Source organism: Kryptolebias marmoratus, linkage group LG9, assembly GCF_001649575.2.
Source record: "Kryptolebias marmoratus isolate JLee-2015 linkage group LG9, ASM164957v2, whole genome shotgun sequence".
In the NCBI taxonomy this organism is placed as follows: Eukaryota; Metazoa; Chordata; class Actinopteri; order Cyprinodontiformes; family Rivulidae; genus Kryptolebias; species Kryptolebias marmoratus.
In genome coordinates, this window is record NC_051438.1 from 9,464,599 (window position 1) to 9,481,512 (window position 16,914).

At 44.9% G+C, this 16,914-nt stretch overlaps 2 protein-coding genes and 1 long non-coding RNA gene across 3 annotated transcripts; 2 read left to right on the top strand and 1 right to left on the bottom strand.

Moving 5' to 3' along the window:
- Nucleotides 1-1,450: 1,450 nt before the first annotated feature.
- LOC119617307 lies at nucleotides 1,451-6,132 on the bottom strand. The gene is made up of 3 exons (XR_005233544.1): nucleotides 5,401-6,132; nucleotides 2,626-2,981; nucleotides 1,451-2,337 (listed from the first exon to the last, which is right to left on the bottom strand). It is a non-coding gene; the product is annotated as an uncharacterized LOC119617307 (long non-coding RNA).
- A 369-nt stretch (nucleotides 6,133-6,501) lies between these two features.
- agtr2 (angiotensin II receptor, type 2) lies at nucleotides 6,502-9,460 on the top strand. The gene is made up of 2 exons (XM_017419700.3): nucleotides 6,502-6,715; nucleotides 7,317-9,460. Exon 2 carries the CDS (start codon nucleotides 7,384-7,386, stop codon nucleotides 8,632-8,634), a length of 1,251 nt encoding a protein of 416 aa, XP_017275189.1. The 5' UTR covers nucleotides 6,502-6,715; nucleotides 7,317-7,383; the 3' UTR covers nucleotides 8,635-9,460.
- A 3,988-nt stretch (nucleotides 9,461-13,448) lies between these two features.
- On the top strand, nucleotides 13,449-16,366 carry LOC108237949 (SH2 domain-containing protein 1A). Its single transcript, XM_017419696.3, has 3 exons — nucleotides 13,449-13,917; nucleotides 14,146-14,209; nucleotides 15,760-16,366. Exons 1-3 carry the CDS (start codon nucleotides 13,781-13,783, stop codon nucleotides 16,000-16,002), a joined length of 444 nt encoding a protein of 147 aa, XP_017275185.1. The 5' UTR covers nucleotides 13,449-13,780; the 3' UTR covers nucleotides 16,003-16,366.
- Nucleotides 16,367-16,914: the final 548 nt, after the last annotated feature.

Here is a 16,914-nt window from a genome sequence, read left to right on the forward strand (position 1 = left end):
TTTAAACTGAAATCATCTCATGAGATGAGAGCCGTTTTGGTAAAACCTCGTACGTGGCCTTATACGCAGTCTCATAATACTGCCAAATGTGCGTGTGCTCAGAGTACATCACAGGGACGACGCTCGGCTACTACCACACAAAACTTATCTCAGTATCTGGAGCCATTTCTCTGTAGACTAATGTCAGTTAGCTGTGGCAGCCATCTTTTGGGTTGACTCTAAAAGGTCATCAGTTGTAGGCGAACATCCAATGATTACTTTGAGAGTTTTATTAAGCTCTGTTACATTGGTTCATGAGATTTTTTACTAACAGACAAACAGGGTTGACGCCAAAAGTTATTGGCAATCTTTTAAGTAAAAATATCGTACAACGTGTAAATACTAAGAGTACATGTTGGGCATGATCCTTGACTACTACCACACTGAATTTTAGCTGAATATCTGTAAAATCGTGTGGGTTATAGCCATTTCTCTGTTTCATAAGGTCAGTTAGCCGTGACAGCCATCTTGAATTGAGCTGACTCCAAGATCAAATCATTTTTAGATGTTCGCCCAGTGTTTTTCCAGGCGTTTCGTTAAAATCCATACAGTGTTTCAAGCAGGGGTGGAAATTAGCACCCGCCAAATACGGGTAAATATTTGAAGTGGCGGGTGAATTTGATCAACACACACGCCACTGTGGCGGGTTGGCAATTTGAACAGAAAAGGTGTTATTTGTCCTCTTGACATATAGGGGGCGGCAATGTGCTCGAGTTGCTGCTGTTACGTCGAGCCGCGTTCCCCCATCAGATACGGTTCCCCCTGCGTCTCCGTAAATAATGACTTATCTATTAACAGAATTGTTTAGAGGGGCAAATATCTCTCATTAAAAAAACAAAAAAACATCATTCTTTTAATAATAAAATGTGCTAATATTATCATAATACAGAGGAATAAACACAGTTAAGGACTTTTTGGTAAATTATTTTTGTCCCATGTTTTAGAGGGGGAACTGATTATTTCAGACAGCTGAAATATGTGGTTCCCCCCTGGTAACTTTTGCAAACAAAGAACAACAAATGTCTCCAAATTCAGAGGACTTATTGTCCGTGATGAGAGGAATAAACACAGTTAAAGACTTGTTGGTAAATTAACTGGTTTTTATTGGAAAATTATTTATCTAAATAACATTCGACCCGAAAAAACCTGAGAAAACCCACTTAAAAATATTACAACAGTTCACTGCAAACCCATATGATGCACTCGATCCACTACAGATTACATGCAGTCTGACACCAATNAATTCACAGGACTTGTTGTCCATGATGAGAGGAATAGTTATTTCCATGCAGTGTCCAGAAAGAGGTGTTGTTCAGCTTGTAGGGCACCACAACTGCTTCCACCCAGCTCCATCATCGTCATCATATGAAATTACTTTTTGTCACAACAAAAAATAGTGGCTGGTAAAATATTTGAGTGGCTGGTAAAACATTTTGTCCCCCAGCCACTATGGCTGGTGGACAAAATTTTTAATTTCCACCCCTGGTTTCAAGAGGTATTTCGCTAACAGTCCAGACAAATGAACAGAAACGGGCAAAAATCTTCCTCACTTCTTCGGCAGTGGGCAACAGAAAGACACACAGGAAGCTGGGTGGTGGTGGTGGGTGTGGGGGGGTGCTTGTTATGGAATTTGTTTCTGTACTTTTCAGGCAAACGCTGCCAACTGTTGTGATTAAGTAAAGCTCCGCGCAGAAGCAGCTGTGTCACAGCATTCACAGAAAAACCAGATGGAACGTGTTGTCTCAAAATAGCAGTCCGAAAGGAACGCTGGAAATCTGCTCGTCTTCCTCTCACAGCACCTCGGGAAGGCCAGGCACTGCGCTGCCGTAAGCTGTGGGACAGCATTGGAGGTTCCCGAGATGCAACGCTAACTATAGCTGCTTCTCACCCCCCCCCCCCCTTTCCTCAAGGGTCAAGTCCACGCATGGGGCCCACCCGTCCTCGCAGCGCCCCACACACACAGCATCTGCACTGATGTTCTCAGTACTCGTATTTTCCTCTCTTCTTGACCAGCAGAGAGGAAGTGGGGGGGACAAGGCACTGACCTTCCACCTTTCAACTCAAATTTTCCACGGAGGACGTAGGGGGGAGGTTTCTGGTCTGCGGTGGTTATCGTCTCAGAGGTCCTCGCCATCACGTAAACACAGAGCACATTTATCAGCAACAAATACAAACAGCCTGGAAAACCATTAAACGGCGTTTGTTGGTATACGCTTACATGTGAACATCTTGTTTGAGCTGTGGTCTGGAGACACATGATGTTCACGCCAGACGTATGACTCCCTCCTGAGAGGTCGACTGAAAATCCATCCAGTGGTTCATGAGATATTTTGCTAACAGTCGAACAGAGTTGGCTCTAATAGGTAACGGCAAAGATGAGTGGCGCTCAAAGTACATGTTGGGGATGACTTCCAGCGACTGCCACGCCAAATTTTAGCTCAGCATGTTTGGGAACATTTAGTTTTATTTACTTTTCTGCGTTTCGCCCAATGAGCGCTGAGGAACGAAACCTTCGACAGTGTTGGCAAACTACATAAAATAAAAGTTGTGTTCCTAATCTGGAAATGGTGTAAAAAAAGTAATTACCTTGGAGAGTGACGTCCAGTGGAGGATGTGTTGTAAGTCGGTGGGGGGGGTTCGATGCCCCCTGCTCTCCTTATCTGCAGGCCGGGCAGGCACCACCTGCCACTAAACCCATGTGTAGGAGGTCATTCATCAGACGAACACGTGGAAACACGCTCTCCCACACACGCTGAAGGAGTAAATCACTCCCTCTGTTCGTTCTGTGTTTTTTAGACTCTGGCCGCAGACGTGTGTTTGCCCAGCCTTCGGTGGCTTAAAGGTGGAGCCGGGTGAACTACAAGCTGCTTTAATTGATTGTTTGGCGACCGGCTGCAGTGACACCGCCGCTGGAAATGTTGACGCAGGTCCAGGGAGTTGTTCTGAAATGAAATACAGGGGGGGGAGACTGAACGTGAAGGCGCTTGACGGAACGAGACAACATTATTTCTGACTGCCTGGAATGTTTTACCGCCAGTGCTGGTGGAAGGGAAATGCTACATGTTAGGAAAAATTTGTACAATCGCAGCGACAATGTTGGTGCTGAGCCGGTAGAGTTTAGTCGTATTCATTTGTTAAAAGGTTAGTTTGGATCTTTTGATGTCCCCGTAAAGGTTGGGGATAATTAATATCTTAACTGCCGTAAATAGCTCTTTGAATGACCTCAGTTTGGAGTTTGATTCAAGATGGTCAAGGTAATGGCTAAACCAAACGCAACCAAAACTAAAGTGGTTTGCTGCCGTCTTTAGACAACTCCAATTTCCAGTCGGACTAGCTGTTAGCAAGTCAGTCCTGTCGGGTTAAACTCTTTTTTAACTAAGGTAATTCAAAACGCTACCTACCTGTAAGACAACCTTTTCAAAAAATCTCACGTCAGATTGTCCAAAATATCCCTTTAAGGAGATAGGTTTAAAAAGGCGAGTCCAGAACACCTAAACATTTAAAGATACCTAAAGATTTAGGCACTCAAACGTTAAAACCAATCTGGAGATAAACAGGAAGTCAGCGGAGAGACCAGACCTAAGTGCTCGGGTTGTTTTCTGTTAAACAGTGAGCTGCTGCCTTTGAAATGAAACCAGTATTCTCTGAGGGATTTTATTCTGCCAGCTTTCTGACGTCAAAGTTTTAACCAAACACCTCACATGATCTGTTAGTGCTCAGAGAGTGTGATGGGGATCCCTCTCAGCTACTACCACCCCAAATTTCACCTCAATATTTGTAAAATCGACTGAATTATGACCATCTTTGTGTTGGCTAAGACCGTTCTGAATCGTGTTGACTCCAAGCGATCAGTCAGGTATAGATGTATATCTGGGGATTACTTTCTGAGGGTTTCATTGAAATCCATCCAATCGTTCTTGAGTTATTTTGCTAACAGACAGACAGTGTCGATTCCAACCGTTAACACCAAGGCTTTAAGCAATAATCTTGTGCTGTATTGAGGTTGACTCTCAGCTTCTACCACAACAAATTTCAGCTCAATATCTGTAAAGTTGTCTGAGTTGTAGCCATTTTTTGTGTTTTCTAAGATCAACTAGCCGGGACGGCCATCTTGAATTGGGTTGACTCCAGAAGTTAATGAGCTGTACATACGCATCCAATGGTTAGTTTCTGAGAGTTTTTATTTGGTTCATTAAGTAATTCTGCTAACGCAACAGTCTGATCAACCCACGCGCACACAGACAGCGACCAGATCGCCACGAACAAGGCGCCAGGTTTGAAATGCGAACCGCGTGGCTCGAGAAAGTCGAAAGTTGATCAGCCTTGTTCCTGTCAAGAGGCCTGCGTTCCTGAACTCTTTGTAAGTGGGAGCGGAGCCTGACGGAAACCGGTTCAGCTCTCGAGGCCAGCCCTCTGCGTTGCAGAGAATGCACGGCACGGACTTGGACTTGTTTTTCCTCTCCGTTATCTGCTGTTTCTGTTGGCCGGCATGACACCATAAATTTCTGTTTTTAGTTGCTGCGGGTCGTGACCAGGGGCCTTTGGCTCCTGTCTGTCTGTGTGTTTATGTTTGCATTTGTGTCTATCTCTGCAAAGACTGATGGGAGTTTAAAATGTTCTCAAAAAAAGGCCAAAAGTTGGATGAACCCAAGAGTTTGTTTGCTCTAGGTTTGAGGTACACTTTTATTAATAACAGTGAGGCTAGGTCACATGTATGAAACTCAAGGCCCGCGGGCCAGATCCGGCTCTTGGTAACATTTTATCTGGCCCCGCCAAAATAACATTTCAATTTTATCAGATCTGGCCTTCTAGTCTGTGACAGATCAAGTATCTATTTGCTTGGAAAAAAGTGAGCATATTTGGTGAAGTCTTGTGACAGTTCTTTTGAAGCCAAGAAAATGAAGTTTTCATTGATGGGTAATCTCTGATTTTGTCATGGAAAGGGCAACATCAAACTTGCAGCCGAGAAGTGGTTTGGGATATCTGACTTGAGTTCATGTGCATCAGAGTATGCTTTCATGTATAATTTCCTTTTAAGCATTTTCTTCTTGTTCCAAAGTCAGTGTTAGTAGCTGTATGATTGGAGTTCTGTTGATGGCTTCTAAGGTGGTATAATGGAGAAAAATTCATTAGAAGATGAATGCTAAAATGCTTTTAAGTTTGATCTACTTTTCTTCTTTTCATTAAAGTATGTTTGCTCTAAATTCTACGCAGTATGTAACTAGGAAAAGACATTTGATATCTCTATGTCCATCTATGTTTGACACCCCTGGGGTAGGTCAAGGGGCAGAAAGGTGGGTTTTATGGATGTTTAACTAGAGCTACAAAAGTCACAACATGTGTGAGAACAACTGTGCATACCCAGCATGCCAGTGGAAGAAGAGAGTTCTTGGTTTTGAAAGTGCAACGATGCGGTTTCAGCAGCTCTGCAACATGCGGCACATTCCTGATTCCCCACATCCTTCAAGAGATGAAACACCTGGGGAGCTCTGCGGCGTCGTCGTTCAAAACTTCGCAGCTTTCCGTGCCGTCGCCATCCGTCACCCTGGCTGTCGGCCTTCCCACGGCCGTTAGCGGCGGAACGTCACGTCCAGGCAAACGCTCAATGGGCCGTGTTGCCCGCACATCTGCACGCGCTCGAGCCCGTAGCCGAGATTGAGCACGCCCGGAAACCGAGGCGTAAAGCGTGCGCCTGCACGTGCATGCGCGGGGGGGGGAGAGAGACTTGTGCTCGCGCCGTTGATCAAAGGGGCCGTGATGCAATTGGTCTCGGCGCTTTGCACGCATCCCTCATCAACTCTCACTGGAGGCTTTAATGAAAACCCACTGGAGGGAATCTGTGCTCCCCGCTTCTTTGTGCCCTCTCATCTCCACTCCCTGCAGCTTCAGCCTGTCCTCCTCCTCATTCATCTTCCACGCTGCGCCTCCCTTCCCTTCTCCCTCTCTGCCCCGGCAGCTGGCATGACTTCCTCTGAGACAAAGTAAATATTTCCCATGGCTTATCTGACCACTGGCGAGGCGAACGGGACGCCAAACGTGAGGCTCAGTTAATTAATGCTAAGCCTGCATTACTTGGGTCAGAGGCCCCGGGGAGGGGATGGGGGGCGGGGGGTACTGTCATGTCTTCAGGTTTGACACCTCAATCACCCAAATGTTCCGTCCATTACCGTCAGATATGTGCATTTGTATCCACAGGACGTGCAGCTATTGCTCCAGCACACATCTTGACTTAATTTTCTCAGTCTTGGCGTGTTGAAGTGGAGGTTCCAGGAGGGTGTGTGTATGCGTGTGTGTGTGGAGGTGGGGGGGAGGGGGACCTTTTATCCCTGTGTGGCTGGCTTATATCCAGGTACAATCATCCAGCCTCTCGGTAATGATGGAGTTGTGACGTCTAGCAGCTTCTCCGTTGTGCAATCATCAAGAGACTCCTGGGGGCTTTAAGATCCCCCCCCCCCCAAACTCATCTGGGTTCTCAGAGCCTCAAATCTGTTTCCTCCACACACACACACACACCCACACACACACACATACTCAGAGGTATGACACAGTCCGGGGAGCTCAGCTGAGCAGAATTCTCTTAGAGGGGCAGAGGAGCATTTAGTCAAGACATGGACTTCAAGCAAAAAAGTCACTGAAAGCCACACAAGTTTTCGGATCGGACACTCAATCATTACAGGTAAGAGGATTTATTTTAACAGGATGGAGGTTATAAAACTTAACATTAAGTTCACTCTGACTGGAGAGCTAGTATTCGACTTGTTCTAGTATTTGTTTCACTCTTTCAATTTTTTATTGCATAATTAAGGGTTGTTTTTTCATTCAGAATGAACTTTTCATGATGTTTTTCTTTTTTTTTTAAGCCCTACGCCTGTTTTAAATTGTTCTGTTGTTATTCATTTTCTCCCCCCTTCCGGTGTATTCCACTTTGATCGTTTTAATTTCTATGATTATTATAATTTCTGTAAACCCATTAAATCCCAAATTGAGTCCAGTCATTTCCGTTTAATTTGCAAACATTTAAAAAATTTCAGCCGTTACCACAACAGAGCAGTTTTCTCAGAAATCTAGGAGGCGGTCAGATAGTTAGAACCCTTTCCGAAGTATTTCGTTGCTGTTTGAACTTCCAGCATGGCGTGACGAATTCATCTGGAGGTTATTTATCAAACAGGATACCTAATAAACGCCGGAGCCAACTGAAGATTATTGTGTAAAGAAGCATATTTGTCTGTGAAAGGCGACAGCAATCCAAAAACTCTCCTGCTTTGTTTTATTTACAGCTGACCTTGGATGTCTGAGAGAAGCTGAAGTCAAGTTTTCTGACGCAAGAGAACATCCAGTTCCAAAATGGCGACCCTGAATGACCTCTTCCTTTTCAACTCCACCCCCTCCCCTTACTCAGCAGCAGAGGTCTATGGGAACGGCTCTTTAGACCCCACTTCGCCCCCCTGCACCGACTGGACCCCTGTACCCTTTACGACAGTGATCCCCACCGTCTACGGCATCATCTGCGTGGTGGGGACCTTGGCCAACGCCTTGGCAGTGTTCGTGCTGGTCTGCGGCAGTAAAACGGGGAGAACGGTGGCTGACATCTTCATGCTGAACCTGTGCGTCTCTGACCTGCTCTTCCTGCTGTCCCTCCCGCTGTGGGCCGTCTACTACTCCCGGAGCTACAGCTGGCCCTTCGGCAGAGCAGCCTGCAAGATCTGCGGCGCGCTCCTCCACCTCAACCTTTACGCGTCCATTTTCTTTATCACGAGCATGAGCGTGGACCGTTACCTGGCCATCGTGCATCCGCTCCGCTCGCTGAGCGCGCGAAACCCCAAACTCGCTTGCCTGACGTGCATCATGGTCTGGTTTCTGGCGTGCGTTTGCACAGCCCCTACCTTCGCATTGAGGGACACTATACAACTTGAGGGCCTTGAAGTGGAGGTCTGTGGGATCTTATGCCCAAGCCAAAGCTGCTTTCTGGCCCTGGCTTGGATGAAGATCCTCCTGGGCTTCCTGCTTCCTCTGTTTGCCATCTCTTATTGCTACTGTACTATCGGGAGACATTTGTTGGCTTACAGAGATCTGATGAGAATGCAGACTTCAGCACACTCTCTGAATGTGTTCTCCCAGGAAGGCGACAGGAAACCAGACAGACCCCCAACTCCTAGTGTTAGTCCCAGCTTCTGTGAGGACAGGCCTCCAGTGGGCAATAAGGTGGAGAGGGTTTTGTTGACAGTAGCCGCCGTGGTTCTGGCATTTTTCCTCTGCTGGTTCCCGTTTCACTGCGTGACCTTCTTAGACTTTTTGAAGACCAAGGGCTGGCTGGGCGGCTGCTCGATAACATGGACCATAAACAACCTCACCCCCCTCACCCTTTGCCTGGGCTTCTCCAACTCTGCCATAAACCCCGTGCTCTACTGCTTCATCGGAAACCACTTCCGGGACCGCCTCGGGAACCTCTGCAAGGGCCTGTGCGCTTGTTTGAAGGCCCGCAAGGAGGAGCACCACCGGAAGAGAAGCTCCATCAGCACCAGGCTGAGCTCCTTCTCTCGAAAACTCAGTGACCTGAAGGACCTGGCGATTGTGGAGATTTCCGATCGTCCATAGCAACCCTGCTTCGGTATTCTCCAGGAAATAGACTCTGCCTTCCACTGGCTTAAGACTTAGGCTTAAGAGAATTGATAGTGACTGCTGTAAATACCACCGGCTCCAGATGCCAAAGGAGTTAACTGAGCCCAGGTCTTATCTAACACATGCAAGGTTTATGTAAGAGAATGTATCACAAAAAATAGATAAAAAGAATAAGATCTAAAAGGACTAATATATAATGCAGAATATACCAGAAATATTTAAATGACTTTCACAAAACCAAACAACAATGGGACGCTAAATTCTTAGTTTTAAAAAAACAAGTGAAAGGAGAAAATAACTTCCATATTCTCTAGATGGCATGGATTGACGTGAAGAGAAAGAATTATGCTTCATAAATGCTTAATGTGTGGATTAATAACATTTTTTTCAACAAGTTTATAACTTTACGGTGTAGGATAAAGAAAAAACTTTGTTAGGCTAAGCTAACATGAATTGTTCCTCTTTTTGTTTCTCTCTAATAATCTGATTGCTTACATGAGAACTAAACATGTATAATATATATATATATATATATATATATTTACTGATAAAGCATTAACTTGTATATTTAGCTTTGGCTAAAGCTAGCTTGAGTAAATTGCTGCTTTGGGCAAAATAGGATAAACATTAAATGAGATGAAGCCATTTTTTTTTTCAAAACTGACCATAACAATAGTTTTTGCACTGTTATTTTGGAAATCAAAATATTACTGTTTCTGTGTAACCCCCCCCCGCAAACCGCTTTCTTGTGTTACTTTCCTAACACAACTCGTTGGGGAAATAAAGTAAATAATAAATCTCAAATGAATGTCACTTGTTTATTTGACACAACTGCCCAGAATAACATTTTTTCTTTTTATCTTCTGATGGGAAAAGAGTAGCTGATTTTGAGTCCGCATCCACGCATGATTTTGTAAAGTCAGAGACGCATTAACTTTCCTTTTTTCCCAGCCAACAGCTGCGACTGAGGAGCTTCTCCCACTCGGGAACGAGAGTGCTGAGATTACTGTCCGCCTGGCAGATGGACATTTATGTTCAGTCGATTTCTTAATTTTTTTCTTTCTCCCCCGAGGGCCTCACTTGGCCTCAAAGATAATGTAGGCATTAATCTCATATTAATGTCTACACGATGCATTCCCGTCCAGCCAGTTGTGTGGGTTCCGGGGGGGTGGGGGTGGGGGTGGGGATTGTCGGCTGATCAATGGTCTTTCTGTATCCTATTTGTGTCCGGTATAGATCCACTCCATTCTGTATGGACCCCGAGCTGCCGTCCTGTGAGCTGGAAGCCAAAGGAGGCACGCTACAGAGGGGAACCTCCCCTGTGCACTTGTGAGGATTTTTGTTGTTTTCTTATAAATAAACTTGGCTGGTTTGCTGTTTTTATATATATATATATATATATATATATATATATATATATATATATATATATATATATATATATATATACCCAGACGTGTGCGGCACAACAATAGCAAGAGATCCAAAAAATGTGCAATTATGAATTCCTGATTTTTGCCACAGGATGGTGCTAAGACGCTGTGAAAGCAACGATTAAGACTGTGCCGGTCGCCTGCGGTGACAGGGGGCCCAGAGTCCCACCGCTCATGATCTTTGTGGAGGCAAAGGGGGGGGAAATGGCTCTGACACAGACTGATGACTCATGTAGGCTTCAGTTTTCAACAGGTACAAATGAATATCCTTTCAAATAAAAAAAAGGTTGCATTGAAAAAAAAAAAAAAACACCGGCTCTGAGATGTGATTAAATGCCAGTTTCACATCCTACACCCTTTGCAGGGACCTGGACGCTCTTGGCGGTGATGTGAAGGACCTCCTGCGCGCGAGAGAGGGGGGCAACGCTACACTGTTCATCCCATCGTGACAAGACGAGTTTAGCTCCCAGGCAGCAGCAGCAGCAGCAGACATTTCACCAGGCTCTCATTTTGACACGGCACAACTTTACAACAGACAGGACAGATTGCGGGATAAGTTTGCTGAACGCGCGCAGCTTCATTAGTTGATTCCTCTCTGTGTGGCAGAGCAGCTGGGAGCTTCCTAAACACATGTTTAAACAGAAGACGTACCGGTGACAAGCGGCTGAGAGCGCGTGTGAACTTGTGGTTTGAAAATGCATGCTGAGAAGCATAAAAATAAATAAATAAAAACCCCTTCTTAAACAGCAGGTAATAAAGTTGTTTTTTTTTGCTTGTCTGGTTTAAACCGGCTTGTCAGATTGTTGTCGAAGTCTTCTCTTACAAGTTCTGAAGGCATGCAAAGTGAAGTTCCTTCGTTCTCTTCCTGTTTTATCTCGCGGGGGGGGGGGTTTACAGAGGGAGCAATAAATCACAGGATAAGGGGACAGATAGCTGTGCGCTGTCACACACACTATTCATCAGCAAACGTAGACGTGCATTCCTGCGACTATGTGAGCACAAGCAGCAGCAGTTTACATCCTTAATTCAAAGGCATTATGGTATGTAAAGATCCTGTTCCTCGGTGGGTATTCAAATATGATCATAAAGCTAAAACAAAATATAAAAAATAAAGTACAGCTCAACAGTAATAGAGAGTTCTGTTTTCATTTATTGATTTTCTGCACCCACTTTAAGTTGGTTGGGCTTGTCGTTTCGGGGTCGTAGGTGGGTCCACCTCGGACCGGTCACTAGTCCGTCACAGGGTCACACAGAGATACACGGGCTCGTCCAGATATATAAGGTTTTTATTTTGGAAATGGAGACTTTCGTCATCTAAAACGATGGCGTCGTTTGTTTGCACTGTTTGTTTTGCAGCAAAAAGACAAGCCGGTTTGTCTCCTGGTTGGTTGTAGTTTGTGTTTTCTCCCTGGACATGTGTGGGTTCTCTCCAGGTTCTCCACTTTCCTCCCATAGTCTGAAAACATGCATGTTAGGTTAACTGGGAACCCTAAATTGTCTAGGTATGTGTGTGTGAGTGTGTGTGTGCGTCTTGTTTGTCTCTCATCCAGTGGGTGCTGGAGACAGCTACCAGCTCCTCGCGGCCCTGAACAGAAAACAGGCAGAGGAAAGAAACGGATGGATGGAGGTTTCCTACCTCCCGTCCCATACACAAACACAGATTCTCCTGAGGGGAAAAAATTGTTGTTGTTGTTTTAAACTTTCGAACTTCATTTATCCCGTCCAACAAATGACACCAAACAACAGGACAATGAGCTGCCTGACTCTCACAGAAGGTTCGGCAGGTTTTTCACCCACTTCTCAACTCTGCTGCTCAAGCCCCAGATTCCATCTTCCTTACAAATGTGGCGCCATTTAAGGCACAGGTGTCAAAGTCGAGACCCGCGGGCCAGATCCGGCCCTTGGTAACATTTTATCTGCCTGACATTTTATCTGCCCCCCCCCGCCAAGATATCACTGAAACTTTATCAGATCTGGCCCTCCAGTCTGTGACAGATCCAGTCTCTGTCGCTTCTCAATTTGCTTAAAAAAATCGGAGACTTTGAAAAAAGGTTCAATTTCTCAGTAATCTTTGATTTTGATGTGGAAAAAGCAACAGAGAGCATCAGACTCTTTCTGATGAACTTATAGCCAAAAAACAATATCAAGTAGCTGACTTGAGTTATTGTACATCATTAACTCGAGTGTCTGCTTCAGTGTATATTTTCTTTCTTTTCTTGTTTTAAAGTCAATATTAGTAGTTGTTTTAATGGATTTTGTTGAGGCCTTTTAGCTGTTTTTAACAGAGAACGCTAATGAAGTCTTATTAAGTTCGATCTGTTCTTCTTTGTTCATTAAACTTTGTTTTTTCTAAATTCTATACAATATGAAACTGGGAAAAGGTATTTGATGTTTCTATACCAATGATTTGACATATTACATGTAAAACCAGGGTTCATTTATGTATTTTTTCAGTAAATATTGATTGAGATTAGCCCTTGGCTCGGACCAAGTTTTTTATTTTGGTGTTACTGAGTTTGACACTTCCTGATTTAAAGGGAAATAAACTAACTTTTCAACAGTATAACATCTATTGCTGAGAAGCAATCAACCAAATACAAATTTCCTTCACTTTTTTGTGCTAACTTTATTAAAGTTGTCAATTAAACCAACCTGCATCTTTCTGTTCTGTGGGAGGAAACTTACCTGGCACCGAGTCAAGACCCACACCGTCCCAACCTGAGGTTAGACCTCTTGGGTTTTCCATCTCCGAGAGGCGACAGGGCTGCTTTTAATATTAATTTATACTTGAATGCTGTTATACTACGTTCCTCTTCCAGCTGTAGCTATCAGTCATTTTCCGAACATAGATTAGGCATAAAAATATGAACACTTAAAGGTTTATCTGTTAGGTAAATTTAAGCAAACTCAGTTATTTTTTATTTGTAAAGTGTTGAAACCAGTTTTTTTGTTCAAAATAGCAAAATGCTCACAGATTAGCCAGAATGATTTGGAAAAAAGAATTAACTTTACATTAAATAACATGAAGTGAGCAATGTTTGAACAAACGTTTCCATTTTTCTGCTTTAAGTATTTTGCACACTAAGCTGATCGATTTATCATAATACGCAGAAACGGCGGTGGAAACGATCAGGGCGAGCGACACTGGACAAATCAAACGGAAAGAGTATGACTGCACATTCTGCCTTTTCCAGTGTGACATAAGCGTCACGTCTGTTTCATCCCTCTCTTGTGCTGTCTGTAGTTGAAGAAATATTCAGTTAGAATCTTCGAAGTTATTTCCTGTCACAAAAATACAACCATTTCCTGAGACAAATACGAACCCGCATTTCAGGTCTGTGCATGTGTGCACACACGTGCGCCTTATAAAGCGGGTCGGCGACAGTGAGCAGGGAGTTCAGAAAGGTTAGAGGTGAGGGAGGAAGACGGCTGCTGTCGTTTTTGGGGGGAGAGAAACGGAAACCGAATTAGGATTTTTCTTTAAAAAACAAGTTTTTTTTTCTCTTGTTAGAGCTGCAGATTCCCTGAGCAGACGTTTGAAACGGTGAGGAGCTGGAGCCCGTTCTCTCAGCGTAGAAGACGAAACGTAAAGAAGCAGAGAGAAGAGAGCTGGGACTTGGGAAGAAGGGAGTGGAAGCAGGGGGGGGTGGGGGGGTGAGGAAATAAAGCCTATCTGGAGTAAAGGGGGGATGGAAAACCTGCCTGTCTACCACGGACCCATCGGTAAGGAGGAGGGCGAGCGGCGGCTGGCTCAGGACGGGAGAGACGGCTCCTACTTGGTCCGGGACAGCGACTCCGTGCCGGGCGTCTTCTGCCTCTGTGTGCTGTGAGTAGAAACACGAAAACTTTTAAGCCCGGTGTGTCCAGTCCTGGTTTCTGATTCATGATTGCTGAGCTCTTTACATTCAGAGGGGACAAATGAGACAAACAGCTTTGAACAATTAAACAAGTCTGGGGTTCGTTGTGAAAAGTGACTTTTTGGTCCCACTGATGGTGACGGCAGAGGCCAGACACTTGTTTTCTACAACTGACAGGTGTGTGTGTGTGTTTTCAGGTGCAAAGGATTCGTCTACACATACAGGCTCCACAAGGACGAAGCAGGCTCATGGGCTGCAGAAGTGAGACACCTTATCCTCTCTTTTTTTTTGTTTGTTTTTGTTTATTCATTCTTGGGTTTTTTCTCTTCCTCCCCCTTCGCACCGGCGCGGCTCACACGAGCAGCTGCACATCTGTCTCGCTGCGGCGGCTGTTTATTGGGTTAGAAGTTGTTTTGGTGTCACAGTAATCCAACAAGCTGTGGATCTGAGGCAAACATGCTTCGCTTCTTTTTTTTTTTTCTTTTCTTTTGCTTTTTTTCTTTTCTTGAGACGTGACAGCGCTGAGAAATGGGTACATTTCTTTTTTTTTTCCTTCAGCAATAACACCCTGCGAGCGAGCCTCCCTTCCCCACACACTCACACGCACACACACTTCAAAATTTAAAGACGCCGCAGCGTCGGCGCGCGCTGCGCAGATGTAAAACGCGGAATTGCATTTGACAGGATTTCTGATGGGATATGTAATTGAGCGCTGAGGGTTGGCAAACACCCCGAGATGGGAATGTACAGAGACATCCGAAAGGCTCTGTGTCTCTGTTTGTGTGTGTGTGTGTGTGAGAGAGAGACGAACGAGCGGGATGCTGATGCAAACGACACCCTGACAGCGTCACGTGTGCCGGCCGTGGACTTGAGTTACACGAATTTCACTACGAGCTCAATAACAGTTTACATTATTCATGCGCAACATCTATCACTTTAATGAGATGTGTTGCGAGGGGGGGACAGTCGGAGGGGTGAGGCCGGTGGCTGGAGACGGGAACATCCAAACTCTCGCGGGGAAGGGCCCCTCCGCCTGTGATTAAACGATTTTTAAAAATACATTCAAATAACCCATTTTTAACTTTTTTTTTTTCCTTCTCCCTCCTCCGGCTCCTGCAGCATGATTGATAGCGAAGAATGAAAACACATAATGCACTTTTAAAAGGCCTTGCTTGACAAAATGACAGTGTTTTTTTTTTTGTTTTTTTTTAAAAAAAAGCAATGGTTTAACAATATTAAACCTTTAGGTGACGGCTGCGGGCAAACACGCGGGAGGAGGGGGGAAAAATCAGAAGAAATCATTTTTAAAAAAAGCAAAAAAAAAAAAAAAATGTCTGATAAGCATTTGCAAAAATAAGGCAAGGCTGAGTGATCCTGAAGCCAGAAGATGAATCTTTGTTAGATTTTAACTTCTCCCCCCCTTTTGCAGGACTTGAAGTGTCACCCAGAAATTTCAGGTTCTTTGCTGAGGAGAGCAAATGTTTACAAAGAATTTTCCAAGTTTAGCCTTTAAATACCTCGAGTATATTCAACCTATTTCTCCCTTTAGAAGCTGTTTTTACGTTTGCAGCATCATTTTATTTATTCAGATGTTATTTTAGTGTCATTAACACCAGCTAGTAACAGATCAGACGCTCGGGTTGGTAAAAATGTGGTTTTTTTTTTTGTTTTTGTCTCTTGTATCAGTTTTTTTTTTTTCCTTTTTCCATGACAGCCCCCACCCTCCTGCGGTATCTGACGTGGAGATGAGAATTCTATTTTTTCACACCTACCCACCTCCCCTTTTTTTTTTGCTTCTTCTTGCGTTTCAGACCACTCCCGGGGTGCAGAAGCGGTATTTCCGGCACATCAAGAACTTGATAGCGGCCTTCCAGATGGAGGGACAGGGAATCGCCATGCCTCTGCTCTACCCCGTCACCGCTCAGAGCCGGGCGCGGGCCCACACGCAGCAGCAGGCGCCCCCCGCTGACAGCACCAGCCCTTATCTCCAGCAGCGCTCGGCAGCTGTCGCTCAGGGGCGGAAAAACAAGGAGGTGCGGCAAGCTTTGGGTTAGGGTGCCCCGACCCGGCAGCCCGACTAACTACGAACTGAGCCGTCTTCGCATGATTCCCACTGTTGCATTTTTCTTTAAAGTTCATTTCTTTATTATTATTATTATTATTTTTCCTCCTTTTTTTTTCTTCTTGTGACTCAAATGTCACCGCTCCTGCAATATTTTCTGCACATGCGGCACACAAGGCGCCTGCAGAACTTTCAGAGATGCGATGTGAGATATTGAACTGCTGACACATTTATATCCATTACGGCATGCGGAAGTTGACAACAACTGTTGTGCTCTGTTTTCTTAATGCAATAGAGTGGAGTGCGTGGTAACGAAAATAAATGGTCTTTGTCTCAAATAAACTCTTCTTAAATAAGGTCATGCTTACGCAGCCCTTGCACAAAAGCGGGCCTCCGACTGACGTATAAAAAAAAAAATTCAATTTGACATATTGAAGTAGTGATTTCCATGGAGAGAATGCCGACTGCCGGAGGGAGAGGGATGGGTGGGAGGCTTCGTCATTTCCCTCTGATTGACAATGCCGGCGCCTCGTGAAAAATATGAGAGAGAGAGAGAGAGAGAGAGAGAGAGAGAGAGAGAGAAAGGAGAAGGTGAGAAAACAGAGGGAGCATCCATTCAGCTCGTACAATTCTGCAGCGCAGCCCGTCTCCTAGCAACCGGACCCCTCCATCTTTTCCACCGTGGAGATGAGCTCGGGCGAGCAAAGCATATGGGTTTTGGGTGGGTGTGGGTGGGGTGGAGGAAATAAATAAATAAATAAATGAATATAGGGAGAAGCCGATCGCAGAGTCAGAAACGTGTAGGTATATATCACCTGCTCGCGGTCGGAGCGTCTGCGTCGTGCGTCTGCGTCTCGTCCGCCCAGCCCCGCGAGCAGAAACACGACAATTAATGTCGGGCAGA